The sequence below is a fragment of the Clytia hemisphaerica genome, unplaced genomic scaffold, assembly GCF_902728285.1.
Source record: "Clytia hemisphaerica strain Z4C2 unplaced genomic scaffold, Clytia hemisphaerica genome assembly, whole genome shotgun sequence".
Taxonomy (NCBI): Eukaryota; Metazoa; Cnidaria; class Hydrozoa; order Leptothecata; family Clytiidae; genus Clytia; species Clytia hemisphaerica.
The window spans coordinates 624,215-641,131 of record NW_027104477.1 but is presented as its reverse complement, the minus strand read 5'-3'; the positions used below and the strand labels follow the sequence as shown (position 1 = coordinate 641,131).

General features: G+C 35.5%; 2 protein-coding genes across 2 annotated transcripts in view; one reads left to right on the top strand and one right to left on the bottom strand.

Annotated features, from left to right (window-relative positions):
* Positions 1–1,277: 1,277 nt before the first annotated feature.
* Positions 1,278–16,917, top strand: part of LOC136821484 (intraflagellar transport protein 70A-like) — a 30,787-nt gene continuing 15,147 nt past the window's right edge. Inside the window, exons 1-5 of the mRNA XM_067077715.1 lie at positions 1,278–1,367; positions 1,961–2,026; positions 2,475–2,545; positions 11,535–11,595; positions 12,113–12,190. Coding sequence (XP_066933816.1) covers positions 1,320–1,367; positions 1,961–2,026; positions 2,475–2,545; positions 11,535–11,595; positions 12,113–12,190 — 324 coding nt within the window. The 5' untranslated portion in view covers positions 1,278–1,319. The remainder of the gene's footprint in view (positions 1,368–1,960; positions 2,027–2,474; positions 2,546–11,534; positions 11,596–12,112; positions 12,191–16,917) is intronic.
* LOC136821479 (prolyl 4-hydroxylase subunit alpha-2-like) lies at positions 3,909–10,065 on the bottom strand. The gene is made up of 11 exons (XM_067077711.1): positions 9,706–10,065; positions 8,914–9,039; positions 8,278–8,486; positions 7,762–7,813; positions 7,245–7,402; positions 6,598–6,771; positions 6,072–6,228; positions 5,663–5,787; positions 5,127–5,195; positions 4,793–4,889; positions 3,909–4,030 (listed from the first exon to the last, which is right to left on the bottom strand). The coding sequence occupies exons 1-11, from the start codon at positions 10,058–10,060 to the stop codon at positions 3,960–3,962; spliced, it is 1,593 nt and encodes a 530-aa protein (XP_066933812.1). The 5' UTR covers positions 10,061–10,065; the 3' UTR covers positions 3,909–3,959.

The following is a 16,917-nucleotide window of genomic DNA, read 5'->3' as shown; positions in this document are numbered from 1 at the left end:
TTCGCCGAACCCTCGCGCGAGTGAAAAACTTTAATCTGTCAATCATCTTCTCAAGCGAAGAGACGCAATTCTAGGTTTACAATAGTGCCGCAGATCATCAGTGGATAGTATTCAATTAGCATTATTCCTTTATTTTCATTACTAGAACTTTTGCAAAAACAAGAAAAATTACAAAAGTTGTATTTTTTACTGCTCTATATTCACATACTGAATTTGAAAAATCTTCTATGTGGCATTTTTTTACAAACTTTTAAAAACGGATTGTTATCCGGCTTTTGCGGGACTTTAGCTTATATGCTTGCGTGCAGCATATAGGCGTTTTCTCGTAATTTTTGTATGAAGAGTTAAGTTTATAGTGATAGGAATGATAGGAAAGTCGGAGTAACTGATAGACAAAAGATGTTTTCTTCTCTGATCACTAAGCAAAGAAAATTAGTTTCAATCAGCGATTCAGACTTTCCTATTATTCCCATCTCTAAAGAAGGGTGTCAAAATTAGAAGACGAGTGTCAAGATTAGACCAACTTACTGTATTAGATTTGAGGTTACACATCCAGGTTACACATCCACCACATCCTGATTGGTCAGGCATTTGATGGCTATGCTGATGCAAGTTACCCAACTTCACGGTACATGTGAACAAAAAAGCTTTGTAAGAAAAAACACTTCAACTGTCATTCATAAAAATACTTGTTCAAGACGATGAGTATGTTAGAAAGTATTTCCACAAAATCAGCCCAAATACAATTTGGTTGGTCTTCTCCAATGCGAAGTTTCTAGCTCCGGTTTGAAATAACAAAAGAAACCAGTATATTGAATATAAAAATTCCCTCAGAGAGTCTTCATTTACTTTTGCAAAAAAATGCTTAAAAATGGCCTCACTTTATAAGCTGTTATAGCTCTTGATGTAGAAATGATTTTTTAATTCTGTTTTGATTTCCTGAAAGCCAATTAAATTCCCCACTAATGATTTTAATCCTCAGATTTAAAAAACTTACAGGTCCAAAGACAGTACAGTGCGCCAAAGTTGTTATAATTGATTTTTTCTAAAATGGCTGGCATCATGAACATATGATACAATCACAAGATATTTTTTCAAATTTTTTCATTGTTTGGCATCAACTTATTTCCAAAATAGGCGTTAGTGGTGTGGTATTCATCGCTCTTAACTCCCGTCTGGGAGGTCCGAGTTCGATTCCCACTGTATTACAGTGTAAATTAGGGAGGAAATTTTATGAAAAAGTTTCAAAATTGTATTTTTCTGAGTCCTTATTTAACAGTGTTACTAATAAATACTAAAACAAAAATAATCAAATCAAAATGGCAACCGTAAAAGAAGGAGAATACACCATGACCATCTACACACTTGTAAGGTTCATTCTTTCATTTAATTTTTTCTTTAAATCTTGATATGGAGATCTCATCATAAATGTTTTTTGAGAAGCCATCATTGTAAAAATAAACAGGATAACACAGCCTCTTATTAGATATTGCCATTCATTAACTTAAATTGGTTAGCTTGATTGGTTAGGTTCAATACAAGAATAAAAGATGAATCGGTGGTTGATACCAAAATCTTATAAACATTCTCCTAGGAAGATTATGCATGAGAAATTGCTGCATCTCAACATTGTCTCAAGGAGTTTGGCCATGAGATGCACAGTAGTCATCAATTACTACGATCCAGCCATGTAGATGAAAGACAGTTGTCTGAAAATTGGCCATTGCTGAATGCAGGCCAACATTAGTGATAACTCAACTGCATAGTGTTAAGCCATATCATGGCCTGAGTAAAATACGTAAACTCAGAAGATGTTTTTCCCTAGAACAATGAGACGTGACCTGATATTACAGTCCTGAGTAACACTAAGAAAATTGTTGATGGAAAAGTTTCCAGGGATACGATTAGAAATTATTGTAATTTTTTACTACATTACTGATGAAAAAAATTATTCTTCCAGATTAAAGAGCAAAAGTATGGGGAAGCCATCCAGTTACTACAAGTTGAACTTGAAAAACACCAAAAGGTAAGTTGAATCAAAAATCTTCTAAAAATGAAAATGAAAGCATTCTTATCTGTTCTTATTGCTTATTCTTGTGTTCAAACCTTAGTTGTCGAAATATATAGACCTGGTGAAGCATTTTCCCACAGTGGGGTTAGAAATTTTATTGAAATCTCAATGGGGGATAAAAACTTTATTGTTCCAAGATTAAAAAATCCACTACAGATGGTTATTGAGTGCCATTTTTAAACAGTGAGTTTCGAATGGGGATGAAATGTAAGTCAATTTCCCAGTGGGGCTGAAATTCTAGGATATTTGCCAAATTTTCCAGTGGGGATTGGGCCTCAGCGGGTTTGTGACACAGGTGTAAATATGAAAAAGATTTGTATGACCAATTGACGTGTTATAAATAGCAACGCCATAAAAAGATTGAAAATTCTCTTTAATATTTTTAAATTTTTTTCTTTTACAGTCAAGACCTGCTCTATCTCTACTTGGGTTTTGTTATTATCAAATTCAAGATTTTGCAAATGCAGCGGAATGGTATTGTTGTTTTATTCATTTAATTCATTTTCCCTTGATAAATGCAATTATTTTGACCCAAATTCAAATCTTATTGTCTATTTGATTTGAAAAAATATTTAAAAATACAGAGCAAACGAAAAATATTATAATACAAATAATCAATGGAAAATAACTCCCCAAAATTTAACCCTTGGGAAATTTCCCCCAGTAAATTGTACCCCTTTTTACCAACATTTAGCATAAAAACTGTTATTTTAATAGCATACAAAATTCCAGAGAAAAAAATAGTTTTTTTTAGAAACTAATGCTTTGATTAATCTTGGATATAATGAAAGCAGTGAACTGCCTCGTAATGATCATGAGCTTGAAAAAAGGATCATCAGTTTTATTACAATTTTATTTTTTACAATTTGTTTTTTATAATGTTTAAAAATATTATAAGTCTTACTTTGCTTTTATGTTTTATGGCTATAAAATTATTCAAACTCATTCTGCTTATCAATGGAGGGGAGAGGGCAATTTTCCAGAGGCAAGTTTCCAAGAATCTTGGAAATTCATAGAAAGGAAAATCTTTTAAATCTGAAAATAGTTTTGATAAAAGAGCTGGGGGAATAAAGTAGGGTAGGGACCTGAAAAATAATCCCTACCTCATTTTTAGTTATATTTACTTTCCTAAACCCCCACTACATATTTTTTAAAGGGTTGCCAGACTTTAAAAGGCAAAATCAATTCTTAACATAGGACCCTATAAATAACTCTATATAAATAACTCTATCGTTTGAAAGTCAAATCTTTATTTCAATGGGTGAATTGCAGAAAAATCATACAATGTCCCGTCCGCAACAAAAGCTCCATTTACAGCTTACAAGTCAAGATTTTGGAATTAGAGGACCCCCATTTTTGTTTTGTTGTGACATACTAAATGCTTTCTTCCGTTAAAGACATTTATTGCCTTTAAATCATCTATTCTGAATTTTTTAACTGATAAAAACTAATACGGCCCAAAATTTGTCCCGTCCGCAACGGCACAAAAGTCTTAATTTCTCATTTTTTGAGACAACTTTAATGTTCTAACTGTATCAGGCCAATAAACTATAGGGAACTACATGCTTTTTACAACAATATCATTTTTCTTGATTTTACATGTACTAGCTATGAGTGAAAAACTTTTTGTCCTGTCCGCATCAAAGTGTCCCGTCCGCAACATTTTTCTCAATGTAAAGTTCTTAGAAATTACATTTGCCAAAGTTGAGTTATGGGTCCTTAAAAAGTGACTGTTGCGGACGGGACATTGTATGATTTTTCTGCAATTCACCCCAATACGTTGTATCTTTTATGAATTATTTTCATATTATAGTAACACATTGGCAAGGTTTGTTGAAGTCGCATTCTCTCTGTCGCGATAATGATCTTTCATAGAGAAAAATCTGTTTTATTTGTTTGGGTCTTTGAGACATGGTCTTCTGAACTCCTGTCCAACTTCGTGTATCCACCAGTTGGCAACTAAAACAAAGAAATTGGTATATCTTAAAGGGAACTAATTGCTAATATTAGTCACCAGAAAAATTAGATAATGCGAAAATTAGTTACCGCATAAATTAATCAATTTCACTTTGAGGTAATTTCACCAAAAATCACAATCCTTTGAAAAAAAATAGATAAAAGGAGAGCTTTTTAAGATCTGTGTCGGACTGAACTGGATCTTGACTCTATCTATAAACTCCTTTTCAAAAAAGAGTGAAGAAATTTTTGTTAGAAAGACAATTTGGCTATGTTTATAGTACCATAGCTCTTAGACTCGGAACCCGTTGAAGAAAATCGACCAATAAACTGGCGAGCTCACAAGCCTGTCTATTATACTTACAAATGTTAAATTATTTTTAGTTCTAGTTAGGCGAGACCAATTTAATTTGTTGTTCTACGGGCAGATCGTTAGCAAAATATGAGTTGGTCGGTCGGTGAAATAAAAATAAGATTTTCATTAATCAAGGAAGGTAATTAGGCTATAAGTAATATTTTCAATTAATCTTGGTCGAAAATTCATCATTCATCTTTGATAGAGTTTGTAATAAAATCTTTCGTGCATAGAAATAATGATTCTAGATTCTAGAACTTTTTCTAAATGACTAGTATTAGAAATTTGTGGTATAGGAAATTCAATATTATTATTTTTTCGTTTGTAGCAAATGCTAGGTCAGTCGCGCCCGTAGAACAACAAATGAAATTGGTCTCGCCTTAAGGATTAAATTTCCTTAGTACTCTTACCCCATTTTTGACCAGCCAACACGGGGCAACCCCCATGCAAATTAGTTTGGTCACCTTCGCCGTTTCGTTTCAAATTCCACCAAAAGACTGCATCTCCCTAAATGAAAAATTAACTTCGTGAAAATTTATCTTAAATAGAAAGATTTAGTAGAGCAGCTATTAGAAGAGACATTCCTTTTTTCTTGTATAGAAATTAGGCGCGTCACTTAGGCTGACGTATCAGAAAGACGAAGAACTTCTCAAAATTTGTGCTTTCTTTTGTTTACAAATGCCGTGTTATCAATATTTCGATATGTCAAATGGTGTCCATTAAGCTTCTAAAACAGACGTTTACCTTTGTCGGGAATATTGTTGTTTTGCCGTTAACGAAAGCTGTTCCTCCTCCTCCGTCGACGTCTGATAACTGTGCGTGTGAATACAAAAAATAGAGTGCAGTTTCTTTAACTCGTATGTCTCCTTAACAAATTTGTGTTCCCTGTGCGGGTTCTAGTTACACAGACTCCACTTCTGTAGCTATCTTGTTTGTATTAAAAAGCTATGGATTTCAACTGACCACCGGGGAGATGGTTTTATATAGATTTTCTTCTGATAAATTACTTATTTTTCATTTTATTTCCACCAATTAAATTACATTTTACATGCATTTTCCTGCCATTTTGAACTTAAACCCCCCCCCCCTCGGGCCAAACTGGCTGGCCCTCGTAGTGTCACTGAACATCAGCCTCCCAAATATCAGAATGTTTCCTATGCCCTGGATTTATTAATATCCTTTTAAGATCTTAAGCCTCTTTGAAACACTTAAGTTCATCATAAGGTAGTGCATTACAATTTTGTATACTGAAGTTGAACCCGACTGTAAAAATTGCTTACATAATACATGAGAGTTGCTATCCTGTTTCCACGAGGTCCGAAAACTTCTTGTACGTTATTCCGTGCCCAATCGTAATGGAATTCATAGTGGCCCCCTAAACCATAATTATTGACTTGTAATTGATCTAAAGAAAAGAGTCCCAAGTTGATTTTCAAGATGTGTATCTGACAGGGTCGACTTTTGGTTATTTTGGACAATTTTCAAGGTGGAATTTAGAAAGCTTTAAATTATTCGTCTCCTTTTAGTCATTTGGCACTTTGTCAGGGTGAAAATGGACAACATCTTTAATATTGCGTTATGACAGGGTCCCGATTTCACCAAAAATTCATATCTGACAAGGTCTACTTTTCAAACTCCAGCGAAACGTCGCAGAAAAAAGCACAAATACATAAACTTGTGTCTACTAACCGGCAGATTTCATGTTTAAATTTGTGATAGCTTGGGCACGTTTTTCCATTTGGGTTATGATGGGGACGTCATGAGAAGTTAACCATGCGTGCTTAGAAGTTCGCTTGTCTGTTTGTATAGCTTGGTTGTTGTCACGCATCAGATTTGCTCTTTTTAACTGGAAAGTTGAATATTTAATAGCTATTTGCTATTCCAGAAAAGTGATTCAATTTATACCTTCAAAAGATTTCAGAGGAAGTCAAGGTGAGGGAGCATCCTGGGGTACAAAATACCGGAATACCGCTGATTTTTTTATGTCGCTCCTGTCTTCTAAATTGTTTAGAAAAAAACCCTTAAAGGCGAATAATTAGTCCAGCGAAAGTGACGACATTTTTAGGCAAGTGTCGAAGTTTTCTCCGACGAAAAACCTTTCTGTTCAACTTAAGACGGGATTTTTACATAAGTAACGAAGTTTTCCCGACAAAAACCATTACCCTACTAAGTGAGTTCTCCTTTAAGTTACATTAAATAGCTGTCAAATACACACCTTACTTTTACTGCCTTCAATCAATAAATGACATTGCCGATCGTTCAGTAAATTTCTATAAATCAATATCTCAGGCTCTAACCAAACACGTTCAACCTTTTGCGGTTTGTATCGTAGCAAAGGATGCTTGTTATTGTACCAACACACCAGATTTGATACTTCATTGGTTGATGTCTAGAATAAGAATTTTCATATCTTTCAAACAATCAAGGTCGGTCTCCTCCATGGCGTTCTAAATCTATTTCAATGAACCTATGTAGATTTGAAATCCACGGATAACAGTAATGTCAATTGAATATGATCGAGGCCTGGAAAACCCGAGTTGTGAAAACCCGAGTTATTAAAAACTCGAGTTATTAAAAACTCGAGTTATAACGTCATAACTCGTTTTTTTAGGTGTACCTTAATTTTCCGTACATTGCCTTCTTTTGACGTCAAAGCAATGTCTTCTTTCAATCTTTTCCAAGCAATGATTTTAATTTCTAACTTTCTGCTTACTTTCTGCCTACTTAAAAATTAGAATAGGCAGGAAAGAAAGTCAGCTGTCTAAACTAGAGCTTAGGCGTTGTGCAGGAATACAAAAGTAAACAGAAGTGTTGCGTTTGCCATGTTAAGATCCTTTGAACTAACAACAAGTTTGCTCTTACCAAATTTCTTAGTTTTTCACCTCTGCAAAGTGCTTCATATTGACTCATCAAATCATTTTTGCTTCGTGTTTCCTTCTTCATCTTTTGTTTCTCTTCTTCATTTTTCGTTAGTTTTTCACATTCGCGAATGTTTTTATCTACTTGAGTATCGCGTGGCACTAAATTGAACGAAAAAATTAAAGCCAGGTTTATACTTGAACAATTCTTTACATTTTTTATCGTTTGACATTGAAAATAAATGGGGTGAGGGGTGTTGAAAAGATGTTTAAACTTTAATAAACGGGGGACCCTTATTGCCGGGGGTCTGGAAACTGTACCCCCAAAAAGGTAATTATAGACTAAAACCAGGCTATTTAGAGCAAATAAGGGACCCTTAATTAGGAGTAGTCAATAATAAGGTCAAAGCGTTTCTTAGAATCGTAATCGTTTCATAAAATCTTTTCGAGATGAGATCTCCCTCCCCATACAAGATCACAATTTGGGCTTCATATTCACCGATAACACCAACACTACTTACACGATTTATTGAGTTGCAGGTTTAATTCTAATGCTTTTTCATAGTTTCCAAGCTATAGAAATAAAAATTCTTCTTAAGAATAATTCATTTCTGTAATACAGGTGGCAGAGGGCAGCATGTGCAAATGTTTCCTCTCCCCCTTATTAGGACGAGTCTATGTATGTGTATTTTATGGGACGGAGACGGTTAGTTTTCAATTTGTGTAAATACTGACTAACTGAGGACGACGGTAAATCAGTACTCGATTTTGAGGTTCAGAACTATGGGTTGTTCCAAATTGCTTCATACAATCCAACACTCCTCAAAAGTGTAATTACATAAACTTGCTAATACCAAATATCAAAGATATATTAAATCTAACTGGGGCTATGCTTGTGGAATTTTCGTTATACCCGACACGAGATCTATAGAAATTTCAAAATATTTATAACCCATAATTCGAGTTTTGAAGAGCTCATGTTCTCGATCAATTTAACTTATTGTCAACTAGTGCCAAAAGAAGTGAAAAAGTGTTACTCGAATTTCAACTCGTGCCAGTCTCTTTAGGATCAAATTTCGTTGAATCCCTTCTTTCACATCTTGAGATGGACTGAACTCTTTCAGCGCTTCATTGAACCAACCTTTCGATAGTTCCCATTTCTTCTCATTTATAGCTGTAATGCCGAGCTCACTTTTTATCGTGATATCCATAGGTTTTGCTCGTGTCTTGGCTTTAGTTACAACACCTAAAATGTGGATACAATGAAGTCATTTAGCATGAATTTAGAGAAATTTTATTATAGCTATTGGTTTTTCCCATGAGAACTTTTTTATAAGAAACTGTAAATTATCGGTTAGCGTCGGTTGCTCTTACTTTATAAGAATCAGTAAATTTTTTATGAGGCTTGGCTGTTCGTATTTTTTGGTACTTTGCCCCTAAAATAGTCATGTTCTTATTTCATAGGCTTGATTAAGGAACTCTAGGTTCAAAACCCTATTTTACTAATCCGACCGTTAATTTTCTTAAATTCGGCTGTTCCAAGGTTGTTCTTATTTTTTGTCATTCATGAGTCTCTTTGTTTTCGTAACATTTTCTTATAAAATAAAGAATATTTCCGCTTATTAGATTTACAAGCATGTGCATTTGAGACTAAAGTTAACATGTGAACCAACCTTTAGACAAATCATTTGCATTGATTTTGTAATAATGTTGTAGCCGCAAAATAGCGCTGACAGCAGCATTTGCATCGTTGATGTCCGGAAATTTCGCACGATGACTTTTGTAAACTCTTCCAAATCCTGAAGAGGTAAATAGTGTTATTGTGGGAGTTTCGTTTCTGACATATTCTCTATCAGTCTAAAATATCTCTTGATATAGCATAGTGTGCACCTCTGCTCTTCCCTTACTCTGCAGGGGGAGGTTTTGAATTTTTGGACCTAAATTGACCAGGTGGAACCTTGAAATCCTAGACTTTGAGTTGGGGGAGTAGGATTAGGTGGGACCTCTGGAAATTTCTCAAAGCAGGAATTTTCTCCATACTAAGTAATTTTGAATTATTTGAAAAATCTTCGAGAATCCAGCACACTATGTTATAGATAAAAGCATCTTAAATCACAAATTTTAAATTCGTACCCGGGACGTCCAAAATCTGCTTTTGTGAGCAATCGAAATGGGCTTTTCCACAAAAAAAACGTATATCCCCTGTTGAGGAGGTCTATCATTTTGTGGCTGGAAATGCTGTAACCCCCTGGAATTCCAGGCAATTTCAGGTTTAAACCCCTCTGGAATTCTGAATTTTAGTAGTATTTAAAAGGCTACCCCCGTGGAATTCCAGTTATTTTTGACAGATTTTTCTATCTCCCTATCGAATTCCGCCACATATCAAACCTTACCCCCTTGGAACGGAAATGGACCTCCTCAACAGGGGGTATACGGTTTTTTTCTGGAAAAGCCCAATAATTAACCTGTGCAATGATTTGTGTTGTTGATCAGTTTATGAATTTTGGACCAAACGTTTGGGAATCTTCGTATCGCATACATTGCATTCAAAGGATTCCCCACGTAACAATCAAGTGAAGAGGATTCCTTCACCCATTCAATTTCATCTTTGATTTTGTCTCGTAGCTCTTTTATTTCTCGTAAACGCTCAGTTTCTTTCTCGATACAATCATCAAGTGGTTCGATAAGTTCCTTTTCCGCTCGTAACATTTCCTTTATGCTCTCCGTTGACGCGAAAACGTCAGACGTAATGACTCGGCTTGACAACAATAGTAAGATACTTCCAAGAAAAATGAATCCTATATGTGTACGTTTTATCATGTTATTATAAAAGTATTTTCTGTTTTTTTTTTTCCTTTTGAAAGTTATAGTAAACACCTCGAAATTTCCTTAACTCGAACAAGATTGTGTTCTTCGTGCATGTTCGAGTCATAGAGACTCCACTGTATAAATAAAAAAACAACAATTCAAATTTTAGGTTTCTTCTAGTATCGACTTAAACAAAAAGTACGAAAAATTCTGTACTTTAGCTCACGCAGTATCTCGTCTAACTTATATACTTTTTTCTGGTTCACCCGGTACTAGATTCACTCCTCCGCATATATTCTTAAAACATTTGAAACCTCATATTTCTTGTTTTGCTATGCACTCTTTCAAGAAGTGTCCAAGCTTTTTTAGGAACCAGCATATTTTGGTGAGGCTTGGATGTTCTTATATTCCCGTCATTTTCAGGCTTAAATGTACTTATAATGTTTACTTTATTCACTAATGACTTAAGTGCAAAGAGTTCAAAAGCAGCATTTTTTTAAGCTATTTCAGAAATCTGAGACTGAGGTTCTTCTTAATTTGTTCTTAGGTTTTTGGCACAATTAAACCCAATGTTCTTGTAAAATTGTTCTTATAAAAAAGCATGTAACTCTGTTCTGGAGGAAACAGATACCCCGCATGGAGTTCATGATAGATTTGCTTATTTTGTAATTAACCTTTTTAATCTCTCTTAACAATTTTTACTGACAACAATATCAAAGTTGTCTCATTTCAGTGAGAGGAGAAAGTGTGCCAGAGGTTAATTTATACTGACTGTTTTATTTCCGAGCTGGAACATTATGTTAAACAACGGCCATATTCCATTCATTACGTCTATAAACCTTAGATATAAACCACTAATCTCCAACTCCTTGTGGTTTCTAGTCAAATCCGCTGTTTCCATCACAGATTTATAAAGCTCGAAGGGCTAGATGTCGTGCTTTGGCTGAAAAGTGTGTCGTATCTAGGTAGGAAATCCTACCTAGGTCAAGTGACATTACAGTGGAATTTTAGCGCTTGAAATCAGAAGCTTCGCGGAATTTCGAAAACAATAGCAACAATATTTTTTTTTGCGCTATACACTTCTTTTTTGCCTGTGATGGCTTAAAGCACGACATCTAGCTCTTCGGGCTTTATAAATCTGTGCTTTCCATTCCATAGAGGCTTTGGAAGAACTTGATGATAAAAAATGGGTGTACCCCTTGTACCCCTGTACCCCTTCCAGTTGTGACGTTCACTGGTCTTGAAAATAAAAAATCCAGGGTATGGTTTTTCGAGTGCAAAAATCAGTAAAATGAGGTGGAAAATCCAGTGTGGTCAGTATAATGAGGTTGAAAATCCAGTGTGTGAAAACAGGCTCGAAAATCCTAGGGGGTCTTGAAAAAATGAGAAAAAAAATCCATGGGGTCACCTTTCCCAAAAGAGACCGAAGAGTTTCGAAGAAAAGGGTATTTGTAAAAAATGATGTTTCTTTTTTTCTCCATTTTAGCTACTCAGAGTTGACCAAAGTGTGTCCAGAATCTGAAGAATACAAGCTGTATTATGCCCAAGTAAGGGTTTTGTGTTTTAGTCTTATCTTCTACTCTCACCAGACCTAAACTTCATTTGATCCCTAAAACGCATAAACCCATTGTTAAAATGAAACGTCTCTATTCCAGGATTACAGTTGACGCTCTCTTATTCGATCTCAAGGGAAATTGCATTTTCACCAAAACGTATCGAATAGTAGAGCGTCGTTTATGAGTTTCTTATTGACAGTGACTTTCTATATTATCGAATAATGGAGCCTATCGGATAGTTGAACGTCAAATTAGAGAACATCAACTTCACTTACTTCACACTCTTTTAATTTTGAGAAATCGAATGAATTTTCACAATCTTGAGAACGCTCGGTCGGTGAAAACGAACCTCGTTGCATTTGGGCAAGTGAGCAAAAAAATTTTACTGCGCAAAAAACAGTCATGTGCGTCTAGTATATGCTAAATCTCAGTAACGGAAAAGAACTTTTTCTCAACTCCGAGTATCTTTTAATAATCCACATCCATTCTTAATTTATTTCACATTCAGTCACTGTACAAATCGTTCGCCTTTCAAGAAGCGATGAAGGCGACATACCAAGTGGAAGCACCTAACCTTCACAATAATGTAAGTGAACAGGAGAAGATTGGGCTCGATTGAATAAAGGCCTGTTTCCATCGATCGCGCGAGCGTTCACGCTAGGTCAACATTTCCTAAAATAGCACATTGACGTCACGAATTAAATTTTCTTGTACATAAAATGCGTACGCTCTTGTACGCTTTTGTGCTCTTTTCTACGCTGAGTGATCGCGCGGAGTGTGCGGCCAAATCTATTTTAAGAATTTCGTCTGTTCCTGTTTGGAAACAGGCCTTAACCAGGATCAAACATCATCATCCTTTGATCTAGGTCGGTGAAAGAACCGGATTAAGACCTGAACCTTACTTACTTTTGGATACTTTTGGATGTGTTTGAGCGTACCGCTCTGGCAAGAATCTTTTGATCCACACCACAATCTTCATTCAATCCATAATTCCTGAAGGAAGAAATGGATCAGCAGAGAGATTTCATGTCTAAAATTGAGTTTGAGTCAACTCTCCTGCACCCTGTATAACCACGGATTTGGGGTTCATCGGGAATTTTTTGCAAGTGTTTGTCAAGTGCATTTTTGAATTTGTCAACAGTTAAATTTTTCAAGTTTCTAATGCTCTTTGGCATTGCATTGAAAAGTTTTGCTCCTTGTATAGTCAGGGTACTGTCGCGTAATTTTGAATTGTTTGGACCGGCGTATTTGCTAAAACACATTCGTCCTAATCTTGGATGGTCTTTAGATTTGAAGCAATCATTGATATTTGGCACAAGATTTTCCAATATTTTCCAGGTGTATATGATCCTGTAGCGTTCTCTCCTTCTTTGAAGTGAGTATATTCTAAGCTTCTTTAGACTTTCCCAATAATTTTGGTGTGTTCCTTTTATTTGTTTCAAGAATGATTTCTGGATCTCTTCAAGTCTTTGAATAAGACTAATAGTACTGGGGCTCCATAACGCTGAGCAATATTCCAGTATAGGGATCACAAGTGATTTATAGAGAGTGATCATGGTATGTGTAGAGCGGGAAGTGAAGGTACGTAATATCCAAGAAATGATGTTTTTGGCTTTTTCAATTATTGATTCAATTTGATGTTTAAATAGACAATCATTGGACATAAGAACTCCCAGGTCTTTAACATATTCCTTTCCTTCAATTTTATCTCCTGATGGTGAGGTATAGTGAGATTCATTTTTGATTTCTGTATTTGAGCCATAACGTAGCAATTCAAATTTTGCATCATTCAATTTCATATTGTTTGCGATTGTCCATTGATATAAAATCTGAAGGTCTTGTTGCAATATTTTTACATCTTCAGCATTCTTTATTGACTTGGTTGTGCGAGTGTCATCTGCAAAGGACTTGACGATAGATTGGATAACATTCTCATCTATGTCTCCAATGAGTATCAGGAAAATCAGGGGTCCAAGTACACTTCCTTGTGGTACACCTGAGATAACTTCTTGGATGTTTGATTTCACACCATTAACCACTACAGTTTGTTGCCTGTCTCTCAAAAAGGACTCTATCCAATTATAGATTTTACCAGTTATTCCTAGCCTTTAGAATTTCGACAGAACAATTGAATGATCCACTTTATCAAAAGCTTTAGAAAAGTCTAAGTAAACAACATCTACATTGGTCTCTTTGTCAAGTAAGTTTAATATAAGATCATGTTGTTCAAGGAGCTGACTCAGACAAGATCTTCCACTTCTAAAGCCATGCTGATTTGGGTTGAAAAAGTTATTTTCGTCCATGTGTTTGACAATGTGTTTTCTGATGACTTTCTCAAAGATCTTTATAACGTGTGATGTTAAGGCGACTGGTCGGTAGTTTGCAGCCAGTGATTTGTTTCCTCCTTTGTAGATTGGGGTTATAGTTGATATTTTCAATTTGTTTGGAACAATTCCTTTTTCCAGACTGTTTTCCATAGATGGCACAATGGGATGGCTAATTCTTCTTTACATTGTTTCAGGACTATTGCTGGGAAACCATCTGGACCAGCAGCTGAGGATGGTGATAATTCGTCAATGGCTTTCATTATGTCATTTTCAGTGACTACCATTTCTGATATTTCAGTGGTTTGTGTGTTGAAAGCTTGATCGTCAGGTGACATGGGTTCACTGAAGACTTTAGCATATTGATTTGAAAGGATGTCAGCCATTTCTTTATTCTTCATTGTAAGGTTCCCGTTTTTGTCTATTAGTGGTCCAATTTTAGTTCTCACTTTTGATTTCTTCTTGGCGTATGCAAAGAAATATTTAGAATTCTTTTTGATTGATTCAATAGCTTTATTTTCCGCAAACTTTTTTGAATCTTGGAAGGATTTTTGCAATTTTTTTTCGATTTGCAGCAGCTCCTCTTTGATTTTTTTCTTTTGGGTTTGAGAATTTGTGAGTATAAGTTTTTTTGTGATTTTTCTCCGTCTTTTGGTTAAGGATCTACGATACCTTTCAACTTTTGATCTCCTTTTGCCTTCTATTGGTGTTCTGGTTGGTACATTATCTTTACAGATTTTGAAACACAGGGCATTTATGGTTTCCAATAATTCGTTTGGGTCGTCACTAAGTGTTTCCTTCCACCTGATATGACGCATGGTCTCTTTTATATTTTCCCAGTCTATTTCATCAGCAAAGAAGTTCAGGGTGCTAAAACCTGTACGAGGTTCTGGCTGCTCATCTTCATCTGATACAGTGTTAACATTAAGACAGGTTGATACCAGGACAATTTTGTGGTGTGAGGTACTTTGAAGGACAGGAACTGTTGAGCAGTTATGGATAATGTTTTCATTGTTTGTGAAAACAAGATCAAGTATGTTTCCATCTTTATGTGTGGGAGTTTTCACGTATTGAGAGATGAAATAATCATTGCAGAATTGATTCAATGAGTTTAGGATGATTCTTTCATCCAAAGGACAACCAGGTTTAGGTGAGCCATCTGGCCAGGTAGCTTTAGGTAGGTTGAAATCACCACCAAAAATGATGTTTGGGGTGGCTCCTAGCTCTGATATTGCTGTTTTTACTCCATTGAGTGGGGTGATAAAATCATTGGATGTCGATGGATTTCCATTGCTTTTATCGTCTGGTTGGCGGTAAGCTACCAACAAAGCCATGTTTTCAGCTTTCGAGTAAATACAAAGGAGTTGTACAGTTTTAGAGGAGTAAGAATACAGTTCTTCAAATGTTGCACCAATGTCTTCTCTTACGTAAAAGCACACTCCACATGTGTATCTCCCTCTGTTTCTTTTCTTTCTTGAAGAATCACATCGGAATAGGGTAAAATTTTCAATCTTAAGTTCTGCTTCCATATGGCCCTTATGAAGCCATGTTTCAGACAGTCCAAGAAACAGTAAATTTTTATTGCATATATTATTTTTTATAAAAGGGACTTTGCTCTGAACAGTTTGGGGGCAAAGTCCTTGAACATTAAAGAATGCAAAATTGTTTATTGACACTGGATTGGATTGAATTGGTTTTGATGTGGTAGATTTTGTAGATGTCTTGGTATTGATATGGGTTGAATTGGATATTGTGTTGGAAATGAGGTTGGTAGAGGTGATTGGTACGTCTGTTGAATGTGTTGTATTTGATTCTGCATTGAGTCCATCTTCTGATTCAAGGTCTCCAGAATTTCTTCCCTCAACAGACGAACTACCTCTAAAAAAGAGGCAGGTTCAGCAAGTTTTTTTGGCATTTCGTCATTATTCATTAGAAGTTCATGGCCATGTGTCATATTATTCTTTATGCCTTGTGGTAGTCTTTTGGTTCCTTTAACATGGGCAAATCGGCAGTTTTCAGAGAAGCATTCACCTTTTTTGATTGAATCAAAACACATTTTTGGGTGAAAGTCTTTACATTTCTTTCCCATGGTGCATCCTCTTTTGTTGTTTGTACCATGTAAGGTAAATTTTCTGCACATCCTCGGATGTAAGAATTTGCAGTCTTTTCCTTTTAAGCCATGCTTACAGTTTCCAGTTTTAAAAAAGCGACAGATCGTTTTTCTCTTTCCTTTGTCATCAGTTTGATCAGAAAGATTATTAATTGCCAAATGATCATCTTCTTTCTCTACTTGATGTGTTAGTGTCAGATCGTTATTATTTTGATTTGGTGTTGTGTCTTTTTGTCTTGTATCATCTTCTTGTATTGTCGGTGTTGTTTTGACATGCTTTCGTTTCCTCTTGTTATCCCCTTCATTATTGTTGGGAATTGTTTTTGGTTGGCAAGCATGACAAACATAAAACAATCCAGGAAGGCTTAATGGGTTATAAAGACTCTTAAAAGTGTCAGCATCTATTGTGTCGGAAATATCAGTATTGTAATATGGAGAGATTGCTGCAAGGCTTAGCCAACATTGTTTGTGTACACCTTGTCCACATACTGAACATTCAAGTATTGGATCCTCTTCTAAACTGATTCTGTATCTTTTATCGCAGATCGAGCAGTCATCTGGTAGTAGATTTTGAATTTTGCACACAATAAGATGAGATAAAGGTCTCTTGTTTTTATCGTTGAAATTTGGCACTTTCAGAAAATTTGCAGTTGCTTTCAGGGTATCATGACGTTCTTTAAAAATATCGTTCTCAATGTCTTGTACACTTTTGCCATACTTATATTTTCGCAAACAGAATTTAACTGGATCAGATGAGGTATTTAAACATAGTTCAGCAATTAAGTTTTCAATTTCTAATTCTTTTGTGTTTTCTGGCGGGGGTTGATCCTCCTCCTGAGGAGGATCGCTCAAATCCATGGTTCTGAGTGCAGGAGAGTA

What these genes read in the sequence shown, in the direction of transcription:
- LOC136821479 (XM_067077711.1), bottom strand. Translation starts at nt 10,060, where the DNA reads ATGATAAAACGTACACATATAGGATTCATTTTTCTTGGAAGTATCTTA. An exon ending in GTGAAAAACTAAGAAATTTG is followed by an intron (nt 6,772 to 7,244) that starts GTAAGAGCAAAC and finishes TTCTTATTCTAG; the next exon opens with ACATCAACCAATGAAGTATC. An exon ending in TTGAAGGCAGTAAAAGTAAG is followed by an intron (nt 6,229 to 6,597) that starts GTGTGTATTTGA and finishes TCAACTTTCCAG; the next exon opens with TTAAAAAGAGCAAATCTGAT.